General features: G+C 34.6%; 1 protein-coding gene and 1 non-coding gene across 2 annotated transcripts; one reads left to right on the top strand and one right to left on the bottom strand.

The window, feature by feature from the left end:
* The first annotated feature begins 3,542 nt into the window (after positions 1-3,542).
* LOC141663159 (small nucleolar RNA R71) lies at positions 3,543-3,649 on the top strand. Its single transcript, XR_012551243.1, has one exon. It is a non-coding gene; the product is annotated as a small nucleolar RNA R71 (small nucleolar RNA).
* Positions 3,650-12,821: 9,172 nt separating this feature from the next.
* Positions 12,822-13,766, bottom strand: LOC141724952 (uncharacterized). The gene has a single exon (XM_074527275.1). It carries the CDS (start codon positions 13,678-13,680, stop codon positions 13,072-13,074), a length of 609 nt encoding a protein of 202 aa, XP_074383376.1. The 5' UTR covers positions 13,681-13,766; the 3' UTR covers positions 12,822-13,071.
* Positions 13,767-23,482: the final 9,716 nt, after the last annotated feature.

Genomic DNA, 23,482 nt, shown 5'->3' with positions numbered 1-23,482 from the left:
TAATTATTTTTATATTGATTTATGGATTTATAAGAATCATATGAAATTTCTAAAATCTTTTTCCGGGTAATTAAAATCTATTTTATAAAAACGGGAACCAACCGACGTCAACCGTTGTTACGTTTTTGGAACCCGAAACTCTTCCGAGAACTCCTTCCTAACCTAATTGTAATATTCCGAGCATTTTCCATGTTTCGACTTTTTCGATCCGGCGTACGGTTTGTCCTGCGCGGGTCCCGGCGCAACATTTTCGATACAATATTCGTTTCGGTAAATTAATAAAACCCGTATTTTCGATAAACGGGAGCTTTTTATTAAACTATCCCAATTATCACTTCGTAATACGTGTAACCAGGCGCTGAGACCAAGACCGCAGTACAAATTGTACTGATCTGGATAATTATCCCGAAAACCGATACCGTTTGGATCAGTTTTTATAAATAAACGTACCATTTTATATCCGGAATGATCCAACGGGATACTAATTTTCCGTAATTATAAATAGCCTTTTACCGTATTTTATTTCGTATCAAAATCATTTGCAGATAGTTAATTATATAATTTTCAGAGAAAAGCCCTAATTTCTTAAAACTGTTCTAAGAATCAAACAGCAAAACGAAGGCGTTACCGATCTCTGTTTTCAAAGCTTGAGTAACCAAAACGAAGGATTTGAGGTGTTCTATCAGATTCTGAGCTTTGTTTCACTAAAGAAATCAAGGTTATTTTTCTAAAAATTTATTTATTTTCAAATTTATTTTATTAAAAATATGAATTTTTGTTCGGATGATTGTTTGTATGATTTGATGATTGCATGTTGTAGAGCCTGTTTTCCTGATGATTTTCATATGTCATACGTCTGATTTGGAGTTCAATAACATGTTCAAATTTGAGTTTAATTTTCGAATTTCAAAATTAGGGTTTATAACCCGTATGAATGTTCTTAATTGAAATTTGGGGGTTTCTTATTCTGTGATAGATTGATGTTGTGTTATAGTGGGTTGTGTTCTCTGTGAAAATTGCAATCTAGTCGTATAAGTTTCATGAACCAACGAGGTCTGTAGAGAAGGGAGTTGTGTTTTGAAGTTTTCCGATGTTCGCCGGAAACTGGAAAATTTCACGGCCAAATTCCGGCCAACTCAGGGATTGTTAGGTTGTTTTGATTGCATGGTTGTGTTCCTGGTAACCTGTAGATGTGATCTGGAGCTTGTGGCAAGGTGAGGAGGCCGGAATCGTGTTCTCCGGCCACCACTGTGTTTTCCGGCGACGGGATGTAAAATTTACAGTTTGGTCCCTGGACTTTTGGGGACGATACAGTTAGGTCCCTGAAGTTTCCAGACTTTGCAAAAATTGGATTCCTGTTTTAAAAATGTTTAAAAATCATATTTCCTAATTATTTTTATTATAAAAATTTGTTTTTAATTTCAGAAAATTCTAAAAATTATTATTTTAATTCCGAAAATTATTTTTAATTCACAAATAAATCTGAATTAATTACTTAATTAATTTCAGTTAATTTTTAATTGATTAATTAGTCAATTAATTCAAAAATTAATTGATTAATTGATTGATTGATTTAATTAATTATTAATTGATTTTTAATTAATTATTTAATTAGATTTAATTATTTAAAAATGATTTAAAAATTTTGAAAAATAGTTTTGAGCTTTAAAATATTATTCTAAATTATTTTTAAGGCTCGATAATTATTCTAAAATTGTTTCGGAGCCAGAATTGGCCAACCGAACCCTGTTTATTATTCTGAAATTGATCCAATGACTCGTTTTAATTCTGAAAAATGTTTTAAAAATTATTTTAAATACCCGAAAGCACATTTATGACCCGAGACTTCTTTATAAATGATATGTCATTGATTACATGATGTATTATGTGTTATACGTGACCTGTTGTTTGACTATAGGTCTATATATTCGGTGTTTACTTCGTTATTGCATAGATTTCAATCCGTTAATCGGATTTGGGTAAAACGAAGGGTAGATAGAAGTATGTGTTGAATAGAATCTTGTGAGTTGATGATTGATAGATGCTTATGATATGTGAGTAGAAGAGGCAAGACGTAGGAAAGGAAAACAGATAGTTGAAGAGTAAGACGGTTGTGATTGGAAGCGAGTGCAGAGTAGTAAGCTAATACCAGGCAAGTGTTCTGAACTTTCTCGAGATATTGTAATTCTTGATAGTCTTGTTGACATTGCAAGTGCTTTGAAGCACGGAAACCTAAATCCTGATTTCAGTTATTGTTCTTGAGCCATGAACCATATTCTTTCTAAGCCATTGATTATTGTATACCCAAACACGAACCACAAATCTACGATACTACTCCACAAATACATACAAACTAAATACCAGACACTGAACTGGATTACTATATACTCAATCCATGATATCTTATGCTTTGAAAGACCAAATCCTTGAAACCCTGAAACGTTGTTTCCTTTGTTATCCAATTCTTTCATTACCCAGCATTCAAGCTTTGAAAGTACCTGGTTGATCCTTACAAGGATTGAAAGCCTTTCATTGTTAAACATTTATTGTTGTTAATGATTTCGGTTATTATTTATTATTGCATATTATGTTATTATGTTAGAATTGGATTGTTTTTATAAAATTGTGGACCAGATTCGTGGTCAGACCATATAATGGTCAAGTTAGGCCAATGTGTGCCTTGGATCCAGTAGTTAGAGCAATGCTGTGTGCCTTGCTCGGGGTTAGTGCGTGACTGATCAGCAGCCTAACCTTGGTTTTTAAATTAAAAGTATAATATCCAATTCTAAATCTTAATCCATTGTTCACTTGATATCATAAACATATTCACCTGATGATCATTATTCTCAGTTTTGTCATTGTGACTTGCTGAGCTAGTTAGCTCATTCGTGCGATGTTGTTTATATTCTTTCCAGTTAAAAAGGAACCAGTTGGTAAAGAGGATCCCCAGTCCAGCGCGAGAGCTAGGGGTTCAGGTTGAGAAAGCTGAGCTAGTAGGCTTCTTTTGGAATAATTTAAGTTTGTAAAAGTTTGTAATAATGTTTAATACTCAGTTTGAGTTTGAAATAGTTGGGATTTGAACGGTTTGTAATATATTAGTGTGTTTGGCTTGTCTGCATACTTTAACCTGTTGCGGTCCGTGGTGGTTGGTAAGTAGGGTCACTGCATATATTATTATTATCTTTATTATTGTTATAAGCAGGTTATAAATAAGGTGTATGTGTGGACCCCAAACTTCTGACCCGGGTTTGGAGGGCGCCACATTAACTCCATAATTAGCCAAAGAATCCACCTTCATCGTCAAAACCGTAAGCTGAGCAGCTATAGCAGTAGTTGTATCTAACTCTAGAATTCATGCTACCTTGCCTTGAGACAGTCTTTGAGTAGGATTTTGGTATTCATTAGCAGCCATCAGTTCAATCAATTCATAAGCTTCATCGTAGCTTTTAGCCCACAAGGCTCCTCCTGATGCTGCATCAACTATGGGTCTAGAAGTAGCACCCAAACCATTATAGAAACAGTTAATGATCATCTAGTCAGGCATCCCATGATGAGGACACTTTATAAGCTTCTCCTTATAACGATTCCAAGCCTCACATAAAGATTCTACAGATTGCTGAGTAAATTGAGTAAGTGCTTTTCTGATTGCAGCAGTCTTCACCATAGGGAAGAATTTAGTTAAGAACTTTTGAGCAAGATCCTCCCATTTGGTGATAGACCCTGGTAGTAGAGAATGTAGCCAGCACTTAGCTTTATCCCGCAGAGAGAATGGGAAAAGCCTCAACTTAATAGCATCTTCAGAAACTCCATTGAACTTGAAAGTGTCACAGATCTCGATGAAATCTCTGATATCCATGTTGGGGTCTTCTGTCGGAGAACCCCAAAACTGAACTGAGTTATGTATCATCTGAATCATACTAGACTTGATCTCAAAGGTATTAGCCGAGATGGCTGGTGTAATAACCCCAAAATTTTTGAACTTTTAGTAACCCTTATGAATAGTATTTCGCTGATTATGCTGAATAAGAAAACTTTTCATGCCAATCTATGTAGGGGTTCTTTTATTGTTATTCTGAGACCTTATTAGTACTTTATATGGGATATAAGTGTATGTAAAGATCGTCCTAATCCAAATTCGAACACTTTGATTTTTCCCGAAAATCCACCAGATACCGAAAGAATTGAGTTAGGGAACAGGATGAAAAGGATTTAAATTCAAGGATTATAAGAAAGGATCATAAAAGGAATATAATGTATTGAGAAAGGTTAAGGGAACCCATGTAATAAGATCCCGGGTATGATCCCTCAAACGATAAACGAAAACGAAAGTTAAGCGAACCGTATAACAGATCAGCTGTCATTAGTCAAGTAATTAGGAGCTAATCAAAGAGGTTAGTGAGGATGATGTCATAAAACCAATAAGAATAGGACAAGCATGGGAAGATGACATAAGAATGATGACCTAAGCATGACCAAAAAGGAAGGAAGGTTGGTTGATTATAAACCACACAAAATTCACCATGGTTAAAAGGTAATAAATCAAAACAAAAGTGGATCAACCAAGCCAAACAAATCAAAAAAAACACAAAAACAAAGTTGACTCTCATTATTCAAGAGAAGCTCTCAGCTTTTCTTATTTTTCAAAGAGGAAAATTTCAAAATCCAAGATCCAACCATTGTTAAATTGCAAGGTAATTATCCAAAGTTCCTTATGATTAGTTATGGCTATCCTAGGAGTTTAAGCTCCAAATTCCTTCACAATCTCTTTCAATAAATCATTTAAGAAGAGAGTGAATAGTGCTTTCAAGAAATTTAAATTGTTTGATCTTGTGTTTTTGGTTAGATTAAGCTTTGGTAAGGACTTTTAAGGGTGATTCCAAGCTCCTTAGTTACTCTTACTCACCAAGGAAGGTATAATCTCTTAACCTAACATTGTTATTGAATATTAAGAGCTTATTATGAGTAGGATAGTTCATGAGAAGCATGGTGATTGAATATGTAGAGATTAGTTGGTTTTGTGATGTTTTTGGAGTTGTAAATCTTGGTTATTAGTTAATGAACTTAAGAATAGGTTTAGTTCATGTTTGAGAATAATATAAATTGGAGAACTTGAGGTGTTGGGGCTGTTTTAGTAATGTATGGATGGAGTTTGGTTGTATGGTTGAATTGTGGTTGATTGTGGATTGATTTGGAGTAGGATAAAATTTGGTAATCGCGTAAACATAGCCGTCGTAATGCCCGATTTGCTTTAGACTGTTTTTGTTCTTAACATCAGGACCCATTAACTCACTGTTAGGTTCTGACCATTACCATGATTAGATAGTTCATGTTACGATCTTCGTTTTGATATGTGGTTCGTTTGAATCCGATGTACGGTTTAGGAGAAACAACCGTTTTAAGTAACGGCGCTTCGCGACCGAACCATTACCCCTCGCCTTACTTTGAAACCTTGGTTAAGGACTTTAAATGACTAATTGGGATACGAAACAATTATGTTAAGTGGATTAGGCAGTTGGTAAGGTACTCGCGAAAGAATTTCCTTAAAACTCTTAATGGTTAATTTATTAAAAATGGTGGAGCCGAGGGTACTCAAGCGACTAGAGTGAATCGTTAAGCGCGAAAGCGAACGTTAGGGCTCTAAATGGTTAAAGTCTAGTTTCTTAAGCGACCGTGGTTTAATTCTGGCTTATGTTTTTGTTCATAGGTTACCAGACCCACTTTAAGCTTAAGTCTATCCGGGAATACTCAGGCAAGTTTTCTACCTGTTATACTGTTGTTGTGATGTAAATATATGTATATGCATTATCTTGTGATAAGTGCATGATTGTTATTAGCAAATCTTGCGATATATTGGAGCATGTGATATGGTATATATGCATGTCTGTTTCGTAATCTTGATATCTAATTGTTGATTCAATTGCTTATAAGTTGCATAATGTCTATGCTAGAGATAAGCAGTAGTTGCGTATACCCTTAGTAAAGGGGACCCAAAGGTGAACATTTTCTAAAACCGGGAGTCGATGTTCCCGAGTATATTATATATATATATATATATTGATATAGTTTTCAAAATATTAATCGAATAAGTTTTATTCGATAACTTTATTTTATTTAATGAATATTATTTTGAATATTCATTCGAGAACTTATGACTCTGCTTATTTTTATTAAATAATATTCTTTTTTTTATTAAAGAATAATGTTTCGATAATCAAACTTATTTTCGATTATTCAAATAAAGATCATACTTTCGTATAAGTATATCTTTGGTTATTAATATTCATTTCAAGTATGAGTTTTAAAACTTTTACTTCAATTATTTTTATAAGGATTATCCTTATGGGAATATTATTTAAATAATAATATTCAGATATTTTCTAATATATCGGGAATGATTTATTTCATTAAATCAGCATTACTCCAAACATTCTTAAAAAATGTTTTCGAGTTTTCAAAATGATTTTAAAAGTTAGAGCGGATCCCAAAACTCGTTTTCAAATTTAAGCTCTTCCTTTCAAAGGGGACTTGAATACTCGCTCAAAAATCTAAGGGATCCGGCTCTGTGGTGTATTTTATATTCGTAACATGGTTGCTGTTTTGAGAAAACAATTTGATTACTTGCCCAATGTTCGGGAAGTAAGTCCATCTGATTGAGTCGGCATAAGCGACAGGCCGGGGTACGGTCTATGAAGGTGTAAGAGGCTGGGTGACAGTCCATCCACGCGTGAGTGGCCGGGTAACGGTCTAGCGCGAGGTCCTAATGCGGCCAGGGTGATGACCGGCGAGGAATTCATCCATCTACAGTAGAAAAGGTTAGTTATTGGTATCTTTGCCTGATCAGCAAGATATTGGGTTTATGCCAAAATTCTTTTCCTTTCCAAAATTCATTGGATGTTACAAACTTTGTTCATACTTTACATAACAGAGGTTTCCAGGAAATGTATAAGAGATATATATGTGGATATATATATCGGGACTAAATAAAGTATCTCGTAACTTCATTTTTTTTAATGATATTTCAAAGATTGAATCTATTCAAGTCTTATCTTGTAGTCTCATCTGTGTGATGAACTTTTGAAACTAATTATAACTTGAACGGTGGTATTTCAAGTAGTATTCGAAAAAGATATAAGTATATGGGAGTATCTTGTAACTTCATCTTTTCAACTTATATCTAGTAAATGATTATCTTATGCATGACAAAGATTTTCAGAAAAACGTTGAGACAAGGTTAGATATATGAGATCACCTTGCAACGATATTTTATACAGTTATAAACGGGAACTCTGTGTATATTATACATGTCAGATGATTTCAAAGATTTGAGAAGTATATATGTATACTGAATATTTTGCGACTTCGTCGCATTAAAATAACAAACTTGGTTCATTTCTTCTTGACCAAGACTTTCATGAGTACTATGAGAATGCTCATATATTGTTAATTATAATACATATTATTTCGGTGGGCTTGTTGCTCACCCTTACTTTCTTCTTTCATCACACAACAACAGATAGACAAGATGAACAGGATCAACCTCCCAATTCGTGAGCGGATAGGAAACGTTCCGCAGTTTCCTGTAGGCGTTGATGTCGTTGTAGCTGAGGTAGGGTCTACCAATAGGCTAGACTTCCAACTTTTGATTTACCAGACTTATGTATATTTATGAATTGTAATAATGGCAAAGAATATGTAAATTTATTCAGAAACCCTTTTGAGGTGTAATGACTTGTGTTATTGTTTGGTATTCATCTCTGAGACTATAACTTGTGGTGTGTGTGTATATTGTGGGGTCACAGTACGCAGTAGTTGGTTGATTATTAAGATTAAGTATTATTAAGGGAAATGGAACTCGTGACAACCCGGATCCCCGACCCCGGATTTGGGGGTATTACAGCTGGTCAAACAATGCTAGGCTGAATATCATTGATCTTCGGTTGAGAGTATTCCATCAAAGCCTTTGGATTCGCTTCTGGTTCTCCCATTGCAATAAGAACTTCTTCTTCTTTCTCAACTAAGATCTCTTCTTCAACTTTCTCCTCGACTATAACTTCTTTCTCGGCTTGATCCAGTGTTCTCTTACTAGACCGAGAACGCGTATGCATACACGCTCGCTAGAGTACCTAAAACACGACAAGGAATTAAGTAAGTAACAATGTCCGAGTCACTGAATTTTAACGACCAATGATGACAAACACATAAACTAAAAATTAACACTGATCCCCGACCGCGGCGCCAAAAACTTGTTAGGGTAGAACACGTGCTAATATTCATGCAAGTATACGCGATCGCAAGTAATATAGAATAAATTCTAGTTCGTTCCCACAGGGATAGGTTTAGGTTAATTTCAATCAATGTATTTATGCAACACTAGTATGGTTATTATTTAATGCTAAGACGAATAATAAATTGAGGTTGTTTATACTAAGATTAACTAAGAATTATACTAAGATCACAAATTAGAAGATTAAAGAGAGTTGATTAATATATGACACAAATATGGGATTCTAACTTCATTAAATACTTCATTCAATAGACTTTTCATTATTAACCTTAGCATGTAATGGTGATGACACTAATCAGGTAACACGAATCTGGTAAACGTCAACTTTCGTTGTACGAATACCATGCTACCAGACATCCACAAAAGAGATTGAAGCTGAATAGACACCAATTATATTGAGACCCTATATATCTATAGAATTTGACAACACAATGGTTTAATACACAAGTTACCTATCGTGATTACATAGGGTAAGTAAGATGGTTAAAATTACCTACGAATCATGCATAACAAATACATGAACCTATGCTAGCATGACAAGTTCTAAACCCTTCAATTCACTTTCACTTCATTAAAGATTAACACACTATCTCATAAGTTCACGACGCCCATAAGACGAATAAGCACAACCAATACTAGGTTATCATACAATCACCACACACTAAGGCATCGAAATGAATTAACTAAAGAAATCCATAAATAAATCCGTTAGAACCCCACGATAACGATTAGCCCATAATCGGACTCATCATCAACGTGGGTTCCGATGAAAGCATGGTATAATAAACGTAGTCTTTATACTTAAATAAAACCAAGTACGAAACAAGAGTATAGGTTCACGAATAAGAAAACTAGCATCCAAAGTTACAACTTAAAACAAAGAATCACAAGAATAAACTAGATCTTTTTCGCCTTGGTTGAATTGTGCTCTACGGTCTTCTTACGCCTTCTCCTTAAGCTCTTGTACGTCTTGTTATGAAAAACGAACATAAGTTATGTATATATAGCAGCACATGCAGAGAAGAAGTCCAAAGGATCAAAATTCCAGAAGAAACAGGATTTTATTTCCCCGACCTAGCGCGGCCGCACGCTTGACCAGCGTGGGTGCGCTGACATTCTGCTCTTTGGGCGCGGCCGCACGCTACTACAGCGCGGGCGCGCCATCTCTCTAGAGAAAATTCTGAATTCTTTCTTTTCTTATTGGTTTGAGCTGGTCTTTTCACGAGCTTTTATTCTAGACACCATATTAGCACCCAAATAATGCTAATTCACCTGTATTCCTGATAAATACCTGAAATATAAAAACACTACAAAAACACGTTAAAAACACTAACAACTTGAGTACAAAACATCAATTCAAAGCTTTACGAAGCGTTATAGAGTGTCATAAATGCCACTCAACAACATACATACATGCATGCAGAAAGTAAGGAGAAGATGGAATAGGAAGCGATGGAGCCGTCACTTGAGGCGGCGGTGATGAGATTGGGATGTATACTTAATAAGGTTGGGACTGGGCCTCTTTACGTGACCACCTCAGTACTAACACATGTTGTTTCTTTTCATTCGCCATTTTATCACAAACCTTCACTACAACCAATAATCATGTCAATCAATACCCAATACAAAAGTCAGATCATCGAATATATCGAACATTAATCCAAATGAAAAATCAATAATTTAAAATTCTATAATTAAAGAGCGTACAACTTAGCTTAATTAGATACAATTAAAAATTAAAAAATTATGGTTTCAAACTGAAACTCCCAATTCTAAAATTAGGGTTTAGAATTTACCAAATTCAAGATTTAAGTTTCAATAAAGAGAGAGAACGGAGAGAGATATGAGAGCACAAAGAGAGGCAACATTCCACAGAGAGAGAGTGGCGGGTGTTCTTTGTGAGAGCACAGTCGACAAGAGTGGGAGATGAGATAAGAGAGTTTTTGCATATAACTTTAAGATCTGTGTTTTATGTTTTATGTTTTTTATTTAATTTTTAATTAAAAGAGAGGGAAGATCAGTGTAAAAAGAGTGGGGGGATTTTTTTATGGCAAAAAATAAGTGAGGGAAACAGGGAGGGAATGAATTATTTGGCTAAGGGGGAAAATGGGGAAAGCGCGCTGATTAATTTTTTTAAAACAGACTTATTACATCGGCTGGGCTAAAACACCGATGTTTATAATAACAAAAGACATCGGTTGGTTAAAACCGATGTAGAAAATACCTTTTACATCGGCCCCAGAAGCAATTGATGTCTAAGAGCTGATGTCTATTCTACTTTTTCTAGAGCTTTCACTTGTATTTAAATTCTCTTTCAAAAAATATTCTTTTTTTGTTTGCTTCTTCTTCTATAAAATCGAGTTTTATGCGAGTGTGTCTCGCTTTATGCGATATGTTGGTTGTGTTGAAGTTGAATTGTACGGTATATTGGGAGATCAACATATCCCGCATCAACAACACTTTCGTCATGCATATAGCTGGTGTCCGGCAAATAGATAGCTCGGGTGCATTTTGAAAGGTGATGAAATCGCATGTGCTCACCTCTCAAAAAAATATTTTTTTATAACATAAGGCATCTAAGCTTAGTTTTTTCAACTGAGTCCTTTGAATATTGCACTATCCATTTAATTAATGTGAGGGTCAATTTTGAAACTATTATTTTTAAAAGAGATGCAGACTATATTGCTCGGGAAAACCATTATCTTTATTTTTAATTTTCAGAATATTTATATTCAGTTAGTTAAGAAATTCGAAAATTAAGCGGCTAATTATTTAGCTCGTTTATTTATTTTTCAACCTGATTGTATGACTAGTTGTGGGTTTATTCCTATTGAGTATTTTTCATATTATTAATGAAATCTGCTCTAAATTTGGGGGAATAAACATCTAATTCACTTTTTTTAAATGGAACTAAATCCTTATTTTTTTTATGTATCACGAGCAAAAAATATAATAGCCTACTTTTCTAATGTCAAATTCTTATTTCCACAAAGTTCTGGGTATCTCGAAACAAACTTACATGATTTCTAAAAACAATTTTCGTCCATTCTGAAATTATTTACGATAACATACATTAATTTAAATTGGTCTTGGTTCCCGGCAATGATGTATCATGAACAGTTTTTATAACACACCGGTGTTAAACTGTTAGGGACAGTTTATATAACACACTGTTTCAATGACATCAAATTTTATATTTTATGCGCCCAAATTGAAGCACTTTTTCGTGGAAAGGAAAAGTCATGATTCACGAAAAATTACAGCAGATTGATAAAAAAATGTTATAATCTAAGCCCTTTGAAATTCAATTATTCTTAAACAATGTGTTATATAAGATTTACGTGAAATGCGGGTGTCAGGGAACAAAAGTTACAAAACCCATCTTAAATTATAGGTGTAAGATTTTTGGTCGACTCTGAGATTTCAGAAGCTGTAGTCGAAATCAGTTTATGATATTTTAACATACATATATCATGCAACTTCGTATAAATTTATCTGATGGGGTTAAAAAATTTTGAGGGCCTTAATTGTAAGAGGCCCTGGAGACAAATTTTGCTCATTAATAATAAGACCCACCCTTTTAAGATTTTAAATGTTCACCAACCAATCTAGTGGTTGAAAAATGAAGATGAAGAGATGGTGTGTGTGTGAACTATAATATATTGGGGTATTTATCGTATGGGCTAAGCCCAGCTTATCAGGTGGGATGGAGACTAAAAATTGGGCAAGGCCCTAAGGGTTCAGGTTCGACCCATGCTTTTATTATTAACGAATCTTGGATTTTTGAAAGTAAAAGAAAAGGTGTATTGGTAGTTAAAAATACAATACATGGTGATTATTATAAAGGTTTCAATACGATATGAAAAATATGTTCATATCTATTAGTATCCTGTGTAACGGATTTTTAAATTGAGCATGATTTTATGTTTCGGTGAAAAAATAAATTATATAATATAATTTAATGCTAGTTTATTTTTAATATATAAATATTATTATTCAAAACGAGAGTCGTGGTTTTCCGGTTCACCTAATTTAAAAAAAAATTGTATTTTGATTTGGATTTTATCATAAATCAACTCAATCCAAACCGACCCACATATAAAATACTAATATATATTTTTGATTATAAGTTATATATTACTCCATGTATCCATGCTTGAACTTCATTGAAGTTGTCATTGTTTAGTAAAACTTTTATTTCAATAAAGAATAAAACGTTACTGTTATTTCATTGTTTATCCCTTTAAATTATTGTTGGAATACTCTTATTTATTTATTTGCACCACGAGTTTTTGATCATTATTATTGAAGGACTACGATTTATCATTACTTGATAATATATGGTAACTTGCAGGACTAATACATTTAGGAAACCATCTAAAGCCGCATCCCCGAACAAAATTGGACCGCAATCACCCATATTTAAAATTCTTTACCGACAGGCGACGACAATAAAGAAAGAAAAAAAATGGTGCCCATTCAAATTATGTTTCAAAAATGTGCAAAGCTGGAAAGTGTTATAGCAATGCTTGAGAAGTACACAAAATTAATAAATATTTTATTTTCTTTGTCATACATAATTTCATGGCATCAATACTCCAGGTATATTACAGCTTTGATATTTGGAATATCAGATATAATAAAATCATCTTCTTTAATCCAGCTTTTTAATAAGCACATTATCTTTTGTAATTTGTAAAACGAAATAAAAAGAATAAAATAAACATTTCACACAAATATATTCATGTAACCTGATATAACTAAACTAAATCTATTTTGTCAGATTACTAAAGCGCAGGCAATGTTTCGGACTGCCCATCCGTATAATCAAACAACGAGTCAAGCGCCACAAACTCGGTCGAGTTACTATCATGTTCATATACGTCATCATTAAACCCTAAATCAAACGAGTCATAACCAAAGGTCTGTTCATCAAATCTCCATAACTCGGTTGACTCGGTCGTAACTCGGAATAACTCAGTATCAATTGACTTCTCCGACGGAGGAATACCGAGTTCGTCATCGGAAGCTTCTAGAAGATAACCGAGATCCGGCCGCGACTCGCCGGAATCTGTCTCTAAGTCGACAATTTTCACCGTCGGTGGAATCGAACCGGAGATCTCTTGCTCGAAGCTTTTCATAAATAAATCGAGATCGGGACTCTTGCATACATCCGAGTCGTCAAGATCGTCTAAGAAATCTTCTCCGAGTCGCTTCGACTCGGTCTGAGTCAACTCGGTAATCTCCGAGTTATAACGTGCTCGCTTATTCGCATCCGTCTGATCTAACTCGGTGATCTCGGAGTCATCATGAACTCGTTTCCTTGTTTCGGACTGAGCCGACTGGGTGATGTCCGAGTTATCACGAACTCGTTTGTTGTAACTCAGCGAGTCCATTAGAAATAAAGAAATGTAGGTTTATGTTATGTATGTATACAAGATATAGATACAGAGAGAGAAGGTGATGTGGTGGAGGGAGATGGAAATGGGAGGAGATTATATAGTGGAAATGGGCGCGTGTGTGGGAACAAATTGTTTGGCCATTTCGAACGTTACGACTTTTATTTTAATTTTATAAAAAATTAATTTAATATTTGTGTAGGATCTCTCACCAGCGTGTTGTTCGTGGATGAACTTTAGTGTGGGGCTGTGATGTTGCCGTTGGGGTGTACTATTCGTATTAAGTGGATTGAATTGTTGTTTCAAGTCCGGTCAAAAATCAATTTCATTTATTTAACAGTTTAATTAAGAAATTAACCTAGTCAATTACGCCTAGAGGCCAGAGGGTTGTACATACTTTTGTATTTTGACCGATCATATCTGCCCTTAGCTGACGAACAAATTTGTTGCTAGGTAGATACTGAAATCCGATTAGCATATCATAAAGGATAAATTTAATTACAGCTTTGATCTTGCAGGAAGTAACCTTTTCTCTTCATACAAATTGGAATAAAATAAATTATGTAAAGGGGCACAACCAAAATCTTAGCCCATCTCCGGCAAAATATTCAATTTGAATTCTAATTTTTTTACAAATATCAAAGTATGATTCAATTTATTTATTTTTTAATAATGATGATTCAAATTTTGATTCTAGTTATCTTTTACATATTATAATACATAAATATTATATTAAATTTTTTATTTTTAAATTTAATATTTAATTATTATCAACAATTTACATCATATTTGATAGATTACTTAAATCAGAGAAAGATTTTTTTAATATAAGTAAAAATAATTAAAAATTATATGCTTGAGTTACGAAAAATACATTCATTTCATTAAAACATATAAAACATCATTAAAATATATTAATTAATAACAAATTAGTTTTAAATCTAATAAAGTAACATATAATAATAAGAAAACTATTATTTTATATTAAATAATATTTGGATGAATAGTGGTTATCCAAATTTATGATTGGATCACCATTTGCATCATATTTTTGGATAATTTATCATAAATTTGAATCTTTAAATTAATATCAGAGATGCTCAGCCCACCAAGAAACCTTAAACTGTTTGTGTATATAAAAGTTTGCTGATGTTTTTATTTTTGACCATAAACTTTGCTGATGTTAGGTGTTGGTTATAATTGCCCTTATACTGTATATTAACCGTTGTTTTGGGTTGAATTATTACAATTTATTATTCTCCTATTTTATTATTATTTTTATTATTATTATTATTATTATTAACGCTTTACCTGTATTAAGCATCATTTTTAATACCTGTACTAAGCATCGAATGTTAAGTTAATCATTTTTAATATTAAAAAAATTACATTTATATATATTATTGAAGACAAAGGTAATTATCCATCATTTATACGATTTATATTAATATCTTTATGTATATATTAATCATAATTTCTTAAAGATGCGGTTTAGTTAAACTTAATTCAAAAAATTTAAATTTCTCGACTAATTTAATCATCATAATAACAAAATCTAGTATTGTAAAACCAGATCCTGTCATATAATTTCAAATGGTCAAATGTGTATCTGCTCGATTTGTTTTGACGTGATTGAACAGAAATATAAAGATTTGTGTTTTGTCACTCACTTTTATGTTATTTGTTCCTTACAAGGTAAAAAATGGACTCTATCAACAGCTCTCTCGTCTTCTCCAACGGGAAGAAGTTTCAATCGGGGCAAGTTGGAGCGGCAGGCGCTAAATCGAACGGGAAGCTATTTCAGGAGGGTGGATCTAAGAAAGGGAAGCTCAATGAAGGAGAACAAATTATTAGGGACTTTGTTTGGGCTCTTAAAGATTTGTTGGATAAGAAAGTCAGTGAAAACTTATTTAGAGGCAACAAACAAGTAGTTACAGAAATTTTAAATCAGATTTACTGGAGAAGTTCGAAGGCTGGAGAAGGGATGGAATGGAAGGCTAGTGAAGATTTGAATTGCCTCCTTTCTTCTTTGTGGTTCTGATGAGCATCCTTGGGTGAGAAGGAGCATTTGAATGAGTATATGAGCAATAGGACATATGATCAGGTATTAGATCCTATTGCTAGTGTGAATGACATTCAGGAGAAGAAAGGAAAGGATGAGGAATGGCAGGTGGTTCAACGAAGGAAGAAAAAGTATAAGGTGAATTTTAAGCTAACCTTTACCATTTTTCCGTATGATATTCCTAGGAACATTAAAGCTTGGAAAGTTTGGAACTGTTTTAAGTCGGCGGGGGTGGTATTGGATTTAATTTTACCTAGGAAAAGGGATAAACGAGGTAAGAGAATAGGTTTTGTGAAAACTACTTCGGAGTTAGAGGATGGTACAATGATTTTGAATGTTAAGGAACAAGGAGGGGTGTGTTCGAAGATTAGAATGAGCCTTAATGAAAATGTGAGTGATGCAAGAGTAGTGAATAGTAAAAAGATGATGAGTTTTAATCATGATGTGAGTTTCAAATAGGGGATTATGAGTTCAGAGAAAAATGAGAAGGTTGTTGAGGTAGAGAAGGTAGAAGTGTATCAAGGCAAGCCAGTTGCAGGAAAGTAGTTGAGAGTAAAAATGTTTGAATACATTGAGGCAGTAGTTGATAAAGATGTTGAAGATGGTCTATTTGAAACTAAGGTAGCCTTTTCTAAGGTTGAGGAGGCGGCTAGATCCTTGCAATCTAAGTTGCCGCGGGAAGGAATAGAAAAGGTTAATGTAATTGATTTGAGTTCTCGTAAATTCTTTGTTAGATATATTTGATAATGTCATGACTAATATGATTTATGTTTAGTTTTCAGATCTTACTTAAATAGGATAAATCAGTACTTACTAGAAGTCAGAACTTAAGGATATCAGTACTTATATTATCAGGAGATAATCATCAGAAGATGAATATCAGAACTTAAGTGCTGAAGGACGTTCAGATAAGGACAGTAGCTGATTAAAGGAAAGAAGATCGAGATAAACATAAGAAGAGATATGCATGAAGAAGGAATTCTATAAAGAATAGAATACTTGGAAGAAAATATATTTGATTGATATATTTTAGGAAGCAGAATTATATTCTATATCAATTAGCGATTATCTTGTAACTGTGTAGTATATAAACACAGACATAGGGTTTACACTGTAAGTGTTATCATATTCGAGAAGATTATTCGTAGTAACCCTAGCAGCTCTCGTGATATTTGTTCATCACTGAGAGGTAACAGTTCCATACTGTAACAGAGTTTATTGTTTCAATAAAGTTTGTTTTCTGTTACTTGAGATATTAAAGTTCGATTTGATTGTACTTTACACTGTATTCACCCCCTCTACAGTGTGTGTGACCTAACAAGTGGTATCAGAGCCTATCTGTTAACGCACATATAGTTAAAGATCCAAACACAATCATGTCTGACACGGAAACTCCAACTAAGCCTACCAAAACTGAAGAACCACCAAAGACACAAATTCAAAGTCGGTATGAGACCATCAGAGTTCCCATACTAAGACCATCTGAATATCCCATATGGAAGGTGAGGATGACCATGTTCCTGGAAGCAACAGATCCAGAATATCTTGATAGAATCAAGGAAGGGCCTCACAAACCAACCAAGCTCGATGTTGCAGTTGCAGGTGAAGCAGCAAAGACCGTACCAAAGGAGAAGAGTGATTATACTGCTGAAGATATAGCATCAATTGCTAAGGATGCTAAGGTACGACACTTACTGCATAGTGCCATTGATAATGTAATGTCAAATAGGGTAATTAACTGCAAGACTGCTAAGGAGATATGGGATGCTCTGGAAACAAGGTGTCAGGGAACCGATACGATTAAGAAAAATAGGAAGACGATACTCACTCAAGAGTATGAACACTTTGACTCAAAGGCTAATAAGTCATTGACTGATTTATATGATAGATTTGTCAAACTCTTGAATGATTTGTCATTGGTTGATAAGGAGTATGATCTTGAAGATTCAAACCTTAAATTCCTGTTAGCTCTTCCTGAATGCTGGGATTTGAAGGCAACAACAATAAGAGACAACTACAATCTTGATGAAACAACACTTGATGAAATTTATGGAATGCTCAAGACTCATGAACTTGAGATGGAACAAAGAAGCAAGAGGAAAGGAGGAAAGTCAAAGACAGTTGCTCTTAAGGCTGAAGAAGAATTCCCCAAGGCAGCTACCTCAAGGAAAGACAAGGGTAAAGCTCTTTTCACAAAGTCTGATACTGAGTCATCAAGTTCTGAAAGTGATGATGACTTGGATTCTGAAAGCTTGCCTGAGACTGATGCTGATGAGGAGATGATGAAGCTGTGTGCTCTTATGGTGAAAGGGATCACAAAGATTGCATACAGGAAGTTCAGGAAGGGAAAGAAGTTTTCCAGGAAAGGTACAAGTTCTGATAAGAAGAATATCAGAAGATCTGAGGGTAGAGGAGGAAAGTCTGATAAAGGAGATTATACCAATGTCAAATGCTATAACTGTGGTGAGAAAGGCCACATATCTCCTGATTGCAAGAAAGTAAAGGGTGACAAAGGCAAGGCTCTTGTCACAAAGAAGAAAAGCTGGACAGACACCTCAGACTCTGAAAGTGAGGAGAACTATGCGTTGATGGCAAATGCTGATAAAGAAAGTGCTGAGAGCAGTTCTGAAGCTGCTGAAATAAAGGTACCTCAGACTACTTATGTTTTTCATACTGATGATATTAATGAGTTGAGAAGATATCTTAAAACCATGTTTGTTAGTTATAGAGATCAAACTTTAACATGTGAAAGATTAACTTCTGAAAATCTTGCTTTTAAGAAAAGAAATGATTTCTTAGAAAAAGAGTTAGTTATGTTCCATCAAACTCAGAAGGATAGAGATGATGCTTTTTATGTTAGGGATGAAGTGTTAAAAATGAATGAATCTCTAAAAACTGAGTTAGAAAAGGAAAAAGAGATTATCAGGACTTGGACTAACTCTGGCAGAACAACTCAAAATTTGCTAAGTAGTGAAAATTGGAAAGAGGGCTTAGGTTATGGGGAGGATAAGAATGATAAAGGAACTGTAGAAATTAAGCCTGTTGTTAAGCAAAAGCCAAAATTAAAACCTGTTAAGTTTGTAACTGTAAAGTCTGATAATGAGAAATCAGAAGTTAAAGAGGAATTAACTTCTGACAAACTAAAACAGGAAAAGACAGTTGATGTAAACATAGGCTTAATGACTAAGAAGCAGCTTAAGCATAAGCTGAAAGATGTTAAGAATGCAAACAAGGTAAAATCACCTAGGAAAAATAGGAATGGAAAGGAAGGTGTGAATAAAAGCAATGATTATAGGCCTGTTCCTGATGCTCCTAGGAAAACGTGTCATAACTGTGGAAGTTCTAACCATTGGGCTTCTTTTTGCAGGAAGAATAAGAACATAAACTCCTTACCTTCAAAATCAGGAGTTAAGAGTCAGTCTGTTAGATATAAACCACAAAATCCTTGTTTTTATTGTGGTAGTTTATGGCATTCCCTTTATACTTGTAAGGAATATCATAGTTTGTACTATGATTATTATCAAATAAAACCTTCTTTGAAGAAAGTTTCCATTGTTCCTTCTAGTGTAAATTCTGATTCAAAGTCTGATAGTGTAAGTTCTGACAAGAAAAGTGTTAACATAAACTCTGATGCTAAATCCGCTGCAAATGTTAACAAACTTGATAAGGCCAAAGGATCCAAGCAAGTCTGGGTCCTTAAAACTAATCATTAGTGGTCTTTGTGATTGCAGGGCAACAGGAAAAATATTCTAGTTCTGGACAGTGGATGTTCAGGACATATGACTGGAAATAAAGCCCTGCTATCAGACTTTGTGGAGAAAGCTGGCCCAAGTGTTTCTTATGGAGATGGCAACATTGGAAAAACATTGGGATATGGCAATATTAATCTTGGGAATGTCATCATTAGAGAAGTAGCTCTGGTCTCAGGACTTAAATATAATCTGCTGAGTATAAGTCAAATTTGTGACAGAGGTTATCATGTTGATTTCTTTGAAGAACACTGTGAAGTTGTGAGTAAATCCAAAGTCAAAGTTGTTCTAAAAGGATACAGGCGTGGTAACATTTATGAAGCTAAGCTTTCAACAAGTACTGATGGTTCTGCAATCTGTCTGATGAGTAGAGCATCAATTGAAGAAAGCTGGAATTGGCACAAGAAACTCTCATTTAAATTTCAACAATATAAATGAACTAGTCAAGAAAGATCTTGTGAGAGGACTGCCAAAGTCAGTATTTGCTCCTGATAGCCTTTGTGATTCTTGTCAGAAGGCCAAACAAAGAAAATCTTCATTCAAGAGTAAGACTGAATCATCAATTCTTGAGCCTTATCATCTACTACATGTTGATCTATTTGGTCCAGTGAATGTCATGTATATTGCAAAGAAGAAATATGCGTTGGTCATAGTGGATGAGTTCAACAGATACACATGGGTGTATTTCTTGCACACAAAAAGTGAAACTGCATCTATCTTGATTGATCATGTCAAACATCTGGATAAATTGGTCAAAGATTCTGTGAAAACCATAAGGAGTGATAATGGCACTGAGTTCAAGAATTTGATAATGGAAGAGTTCTGTAAAAACCATGGAATTAAGCAGGAATTTTCTGCTCCTGGAACTCCACAGCAAAATGGAGTTGTTGAAAGGAAGAATAGAACTCTCATTGAAGCTGCACGTACAATGCTTGAAGAAGCAAAGCTTCCAACCTATTTCTGGGCTGAAGCTGTGCAGACTGCTTGTTTTACTCAAAATGCAACACTCATTAACAAGCAAGAAAAAACACCATATGAGATGGTGAAGAAAAAGAAGCCAAATCTGAAGTACTTTCATGTATTTGGATGCAAGTGTTTTGTTCTCAAGACTCATCCTGAACAGCTATCTAAATTTGATCTAAAAGCTGATGAAGGAATTTTTGTTGGATATCCACTTTCCACAAAAGCCTTCAGAGTCTATAATTTGAGAACAAGAGTGGTCATGGAATCTATCAATGTCTCTTTTGATGACAAGAATATTACTGGTCTTGAAGATTTTATTGATCATGATCAGCTGAGATTTGAAAATGAAGACTCAAATTCTGATACTGAAAATCTTGACAGTCTAAGTTCTGATACTGTAAACTCTGATGGATTAAACTCTGATGTTATTGAAACTGTGGTGACTACGCCAAAGGAAGATGCACCTATGCAGGGGGAGCATACTCAAGAACATACCACATCTCAAGAAGCATCAGAACATACATCTGGCTCTTCAAGTTCTGATTCGTCAAGTTCTGATAAGCCAAGTTCTGATAGTTCTGAAAATCTAAATTCTGAAGAATCCAACTCAGAGAGCATTGTTTCAGGGGGAGCATCGGAAAATGAAAATGAAGACAACATGGATCATGGGGGAGCATCCAGTTCTAGAGAAAACCTTCCATCTGCAAGGAAGTGGACTAAATCACATACACATGATTTGATAATTGGAAATCCTGATGCAGGTGTCAGAACTAGAACAGGTACTTCAAACGAATGTCTTTATAATTCTTTTCTCTCTCAGACTGAGCCAAAGAAATTGGAAGAAGCTCTTCAAGATGCTGATTGGGTGCAAGCAATACAGGAAGAGTTAAATGAATTTGAAAGAAACAAAGTCTGGACCCTAGTGCCAAGACCAAAGAATAGATCTGTTGTTGGTATAAAGTGGGTATTCAGAAATAAAACTGACAGTGATGGCATAATTACAAGGAATAAGGCAAGGCTGGTTGTAAAAGGATATTCTCAACAGGAGAGAATCGATTATGATGAAACATTTGCACCAGTTGCTAGGTTAGAAGCCATAAGGATATTTTTGGCTTATGCTGCTCACAAAAAGTTTACTGTCTTTCAAATGGATGTGAAAAGTGCTTTTCTCAATGGACAATTGGAGGAGGAAGTATATATTGAACAACCTCCAGGCTTTGTAGATTCCAAACATCCAGATTATGTCTACAGGCTTGATAAAGCACTTTATGGACTTAAGCAAGCTCCCAGAGCATGGTATGAGACTTTAGCTCAGTTTCTTCTGGAAAGTGGATTCAACAGAGGAACTATAGACAAAACACTGTTCTACCTCAACCATGGAAAGGACTTACTTTTGGTCCAGATTTATGTTGATGATATCATTTTTGGGTCTACAAATGACAGACTTTGTAAGAAGTTTGCCAAACTGATGCAGTCAAGGTATCAGATGAGTATGATGGGGGAACTTAGCTATTTTCTGGGCCTTCAAGTCAAGCAAAATGAAGAAGGCACCTTTATTTGTCAAACTAAGTACACCAGAAACTTGCTGAAGAAATTTGGAATGCAAGATTGTTCAAGTGCATCCACTCCCATGCCTACTGCAACAAAACTGGACAAGGATACTGGTAAATCAGTAGATATTACTGATTACAGAGGTATGATTGGCTCTCTACTCTATCTAACTGCTAGTAGGCCTGATATTATGTATGCTACATGTCTTTGTGCAAGATTTCAAGCAGATCCAAGAGAACCTCACTTAACAGCTGTGAAAAGATTTTTCAAGTATCTTAAGGGAACAGCTGATCTGGGATTATGGTATCCCAGAGAATCAGATTTTAAACTAATAGGTTACTCAGATGCAGATTTTGCAGGTTGCAAAATTGACAGGAAAAGCACAAGTGGAAGCTGCCAATTTCTTGGAGGCAGATTGGTTTCTTGGCTTAGCAAGAAACAAAAGTCAATTTCCACATCAACTGCAGAAGCAGAATATATTACTGCAGGAAGCTGTTGTGCACAGATTCTTTGGATAAAGAATCAGTTACTGGATTATGGGTTAACATATTTCAAAATCCCTATTTACTGTGATAATCAAAGTGCTATTGCTATGACAGGTAATCCAGTTCAACACTCTATGACATGCACATCAGCATCAGGTACCACTTCATCAGGGAACATGTAGATGAAGGTACAGTGGAATTGCACTTTGTTCCAACAGATCAACAACTAGCAGATATCCTCACAAAACCATTGTGTGAAGCTACTTTTACAAGATTGGTAAATGAACTTGGAATGGTTTCAGGTTCCTTCTCTAAATCTGCTTAGTTTTGTTCTGTTGCATCAGACTTTATGATCAGTATTTACAGAATTCAATCTCTTTGTGTATTCTGTGCTTAATTGAAAAATATGTTTAAGTACTGACTGTTGTCTGATCAATGTTTCTAAACTCTGATAGTGATATGTCTGTTTAGGTAACTATTCAATCCTATGAGGATAACTGTGCTAGATGCTGACCTAGTAGTCTTCAATAAACAAGGGATCCCATCTAAGAAATAATTATTTCTGTGGAAATCTATTGACACAAGCAAATTCTGATAATTGAGCTTATTTGAGTTTACTTTGTCTATCTTATTACTAAGTCACGAACTAGAATAATGCTACTCATCTGTTAAGTTCTGATGCTAGTAAATCTGTTGAATGTACTAAGTGCTGATAAACCTCACTTATCAAAAGAAAAAGAAAGAGAAACAAGGATTAAAAATCAGGTACTCCTTTGAGATCTAGAGTAATAATGTGGAAGGGAAGACCCATGTGCATTGCTGGTATTAAGTAAGATGCATCAGAAAAGCAAATAAAATATTTTCTTGGTGACTTTTCACACTCTATGACTACTGGAGAAATACTCTGATAATAGCATAAATTCTGATAAGCAGTCGTGACTCACTTACACTGAGAAGCCACTGTAAAATAGAATTTAAAAAGATGCACA

Source organism: Apium graveolens, chromosome 5, assembly GCF_009905375.1.
Source record: "Apium graveolens cultivar Ventura chromosome 5, ASM990537v1, whole genome shotgun sequence".
NCBI classification, from domain to species: domain Eukaryota; kingdom Viridiplantae; phylum Streptophyta; class Magnoliopsida; order Apiales; family Apiaceae; genus Apium; species Apium graveolens.
This window is presented reverse-complemented; position numbering and strand designations above follow the sequence as displayed.

What these genes read in the sequence shown, in the direction of transcription:
- LOC141724952 (XM_074527275.1), bottom strand. Translation starts at nt 13,680, where the DNA reads ATGGACTCGCTGAGTTACAACAAACGAGTTCGTGATAACTCGGACATC.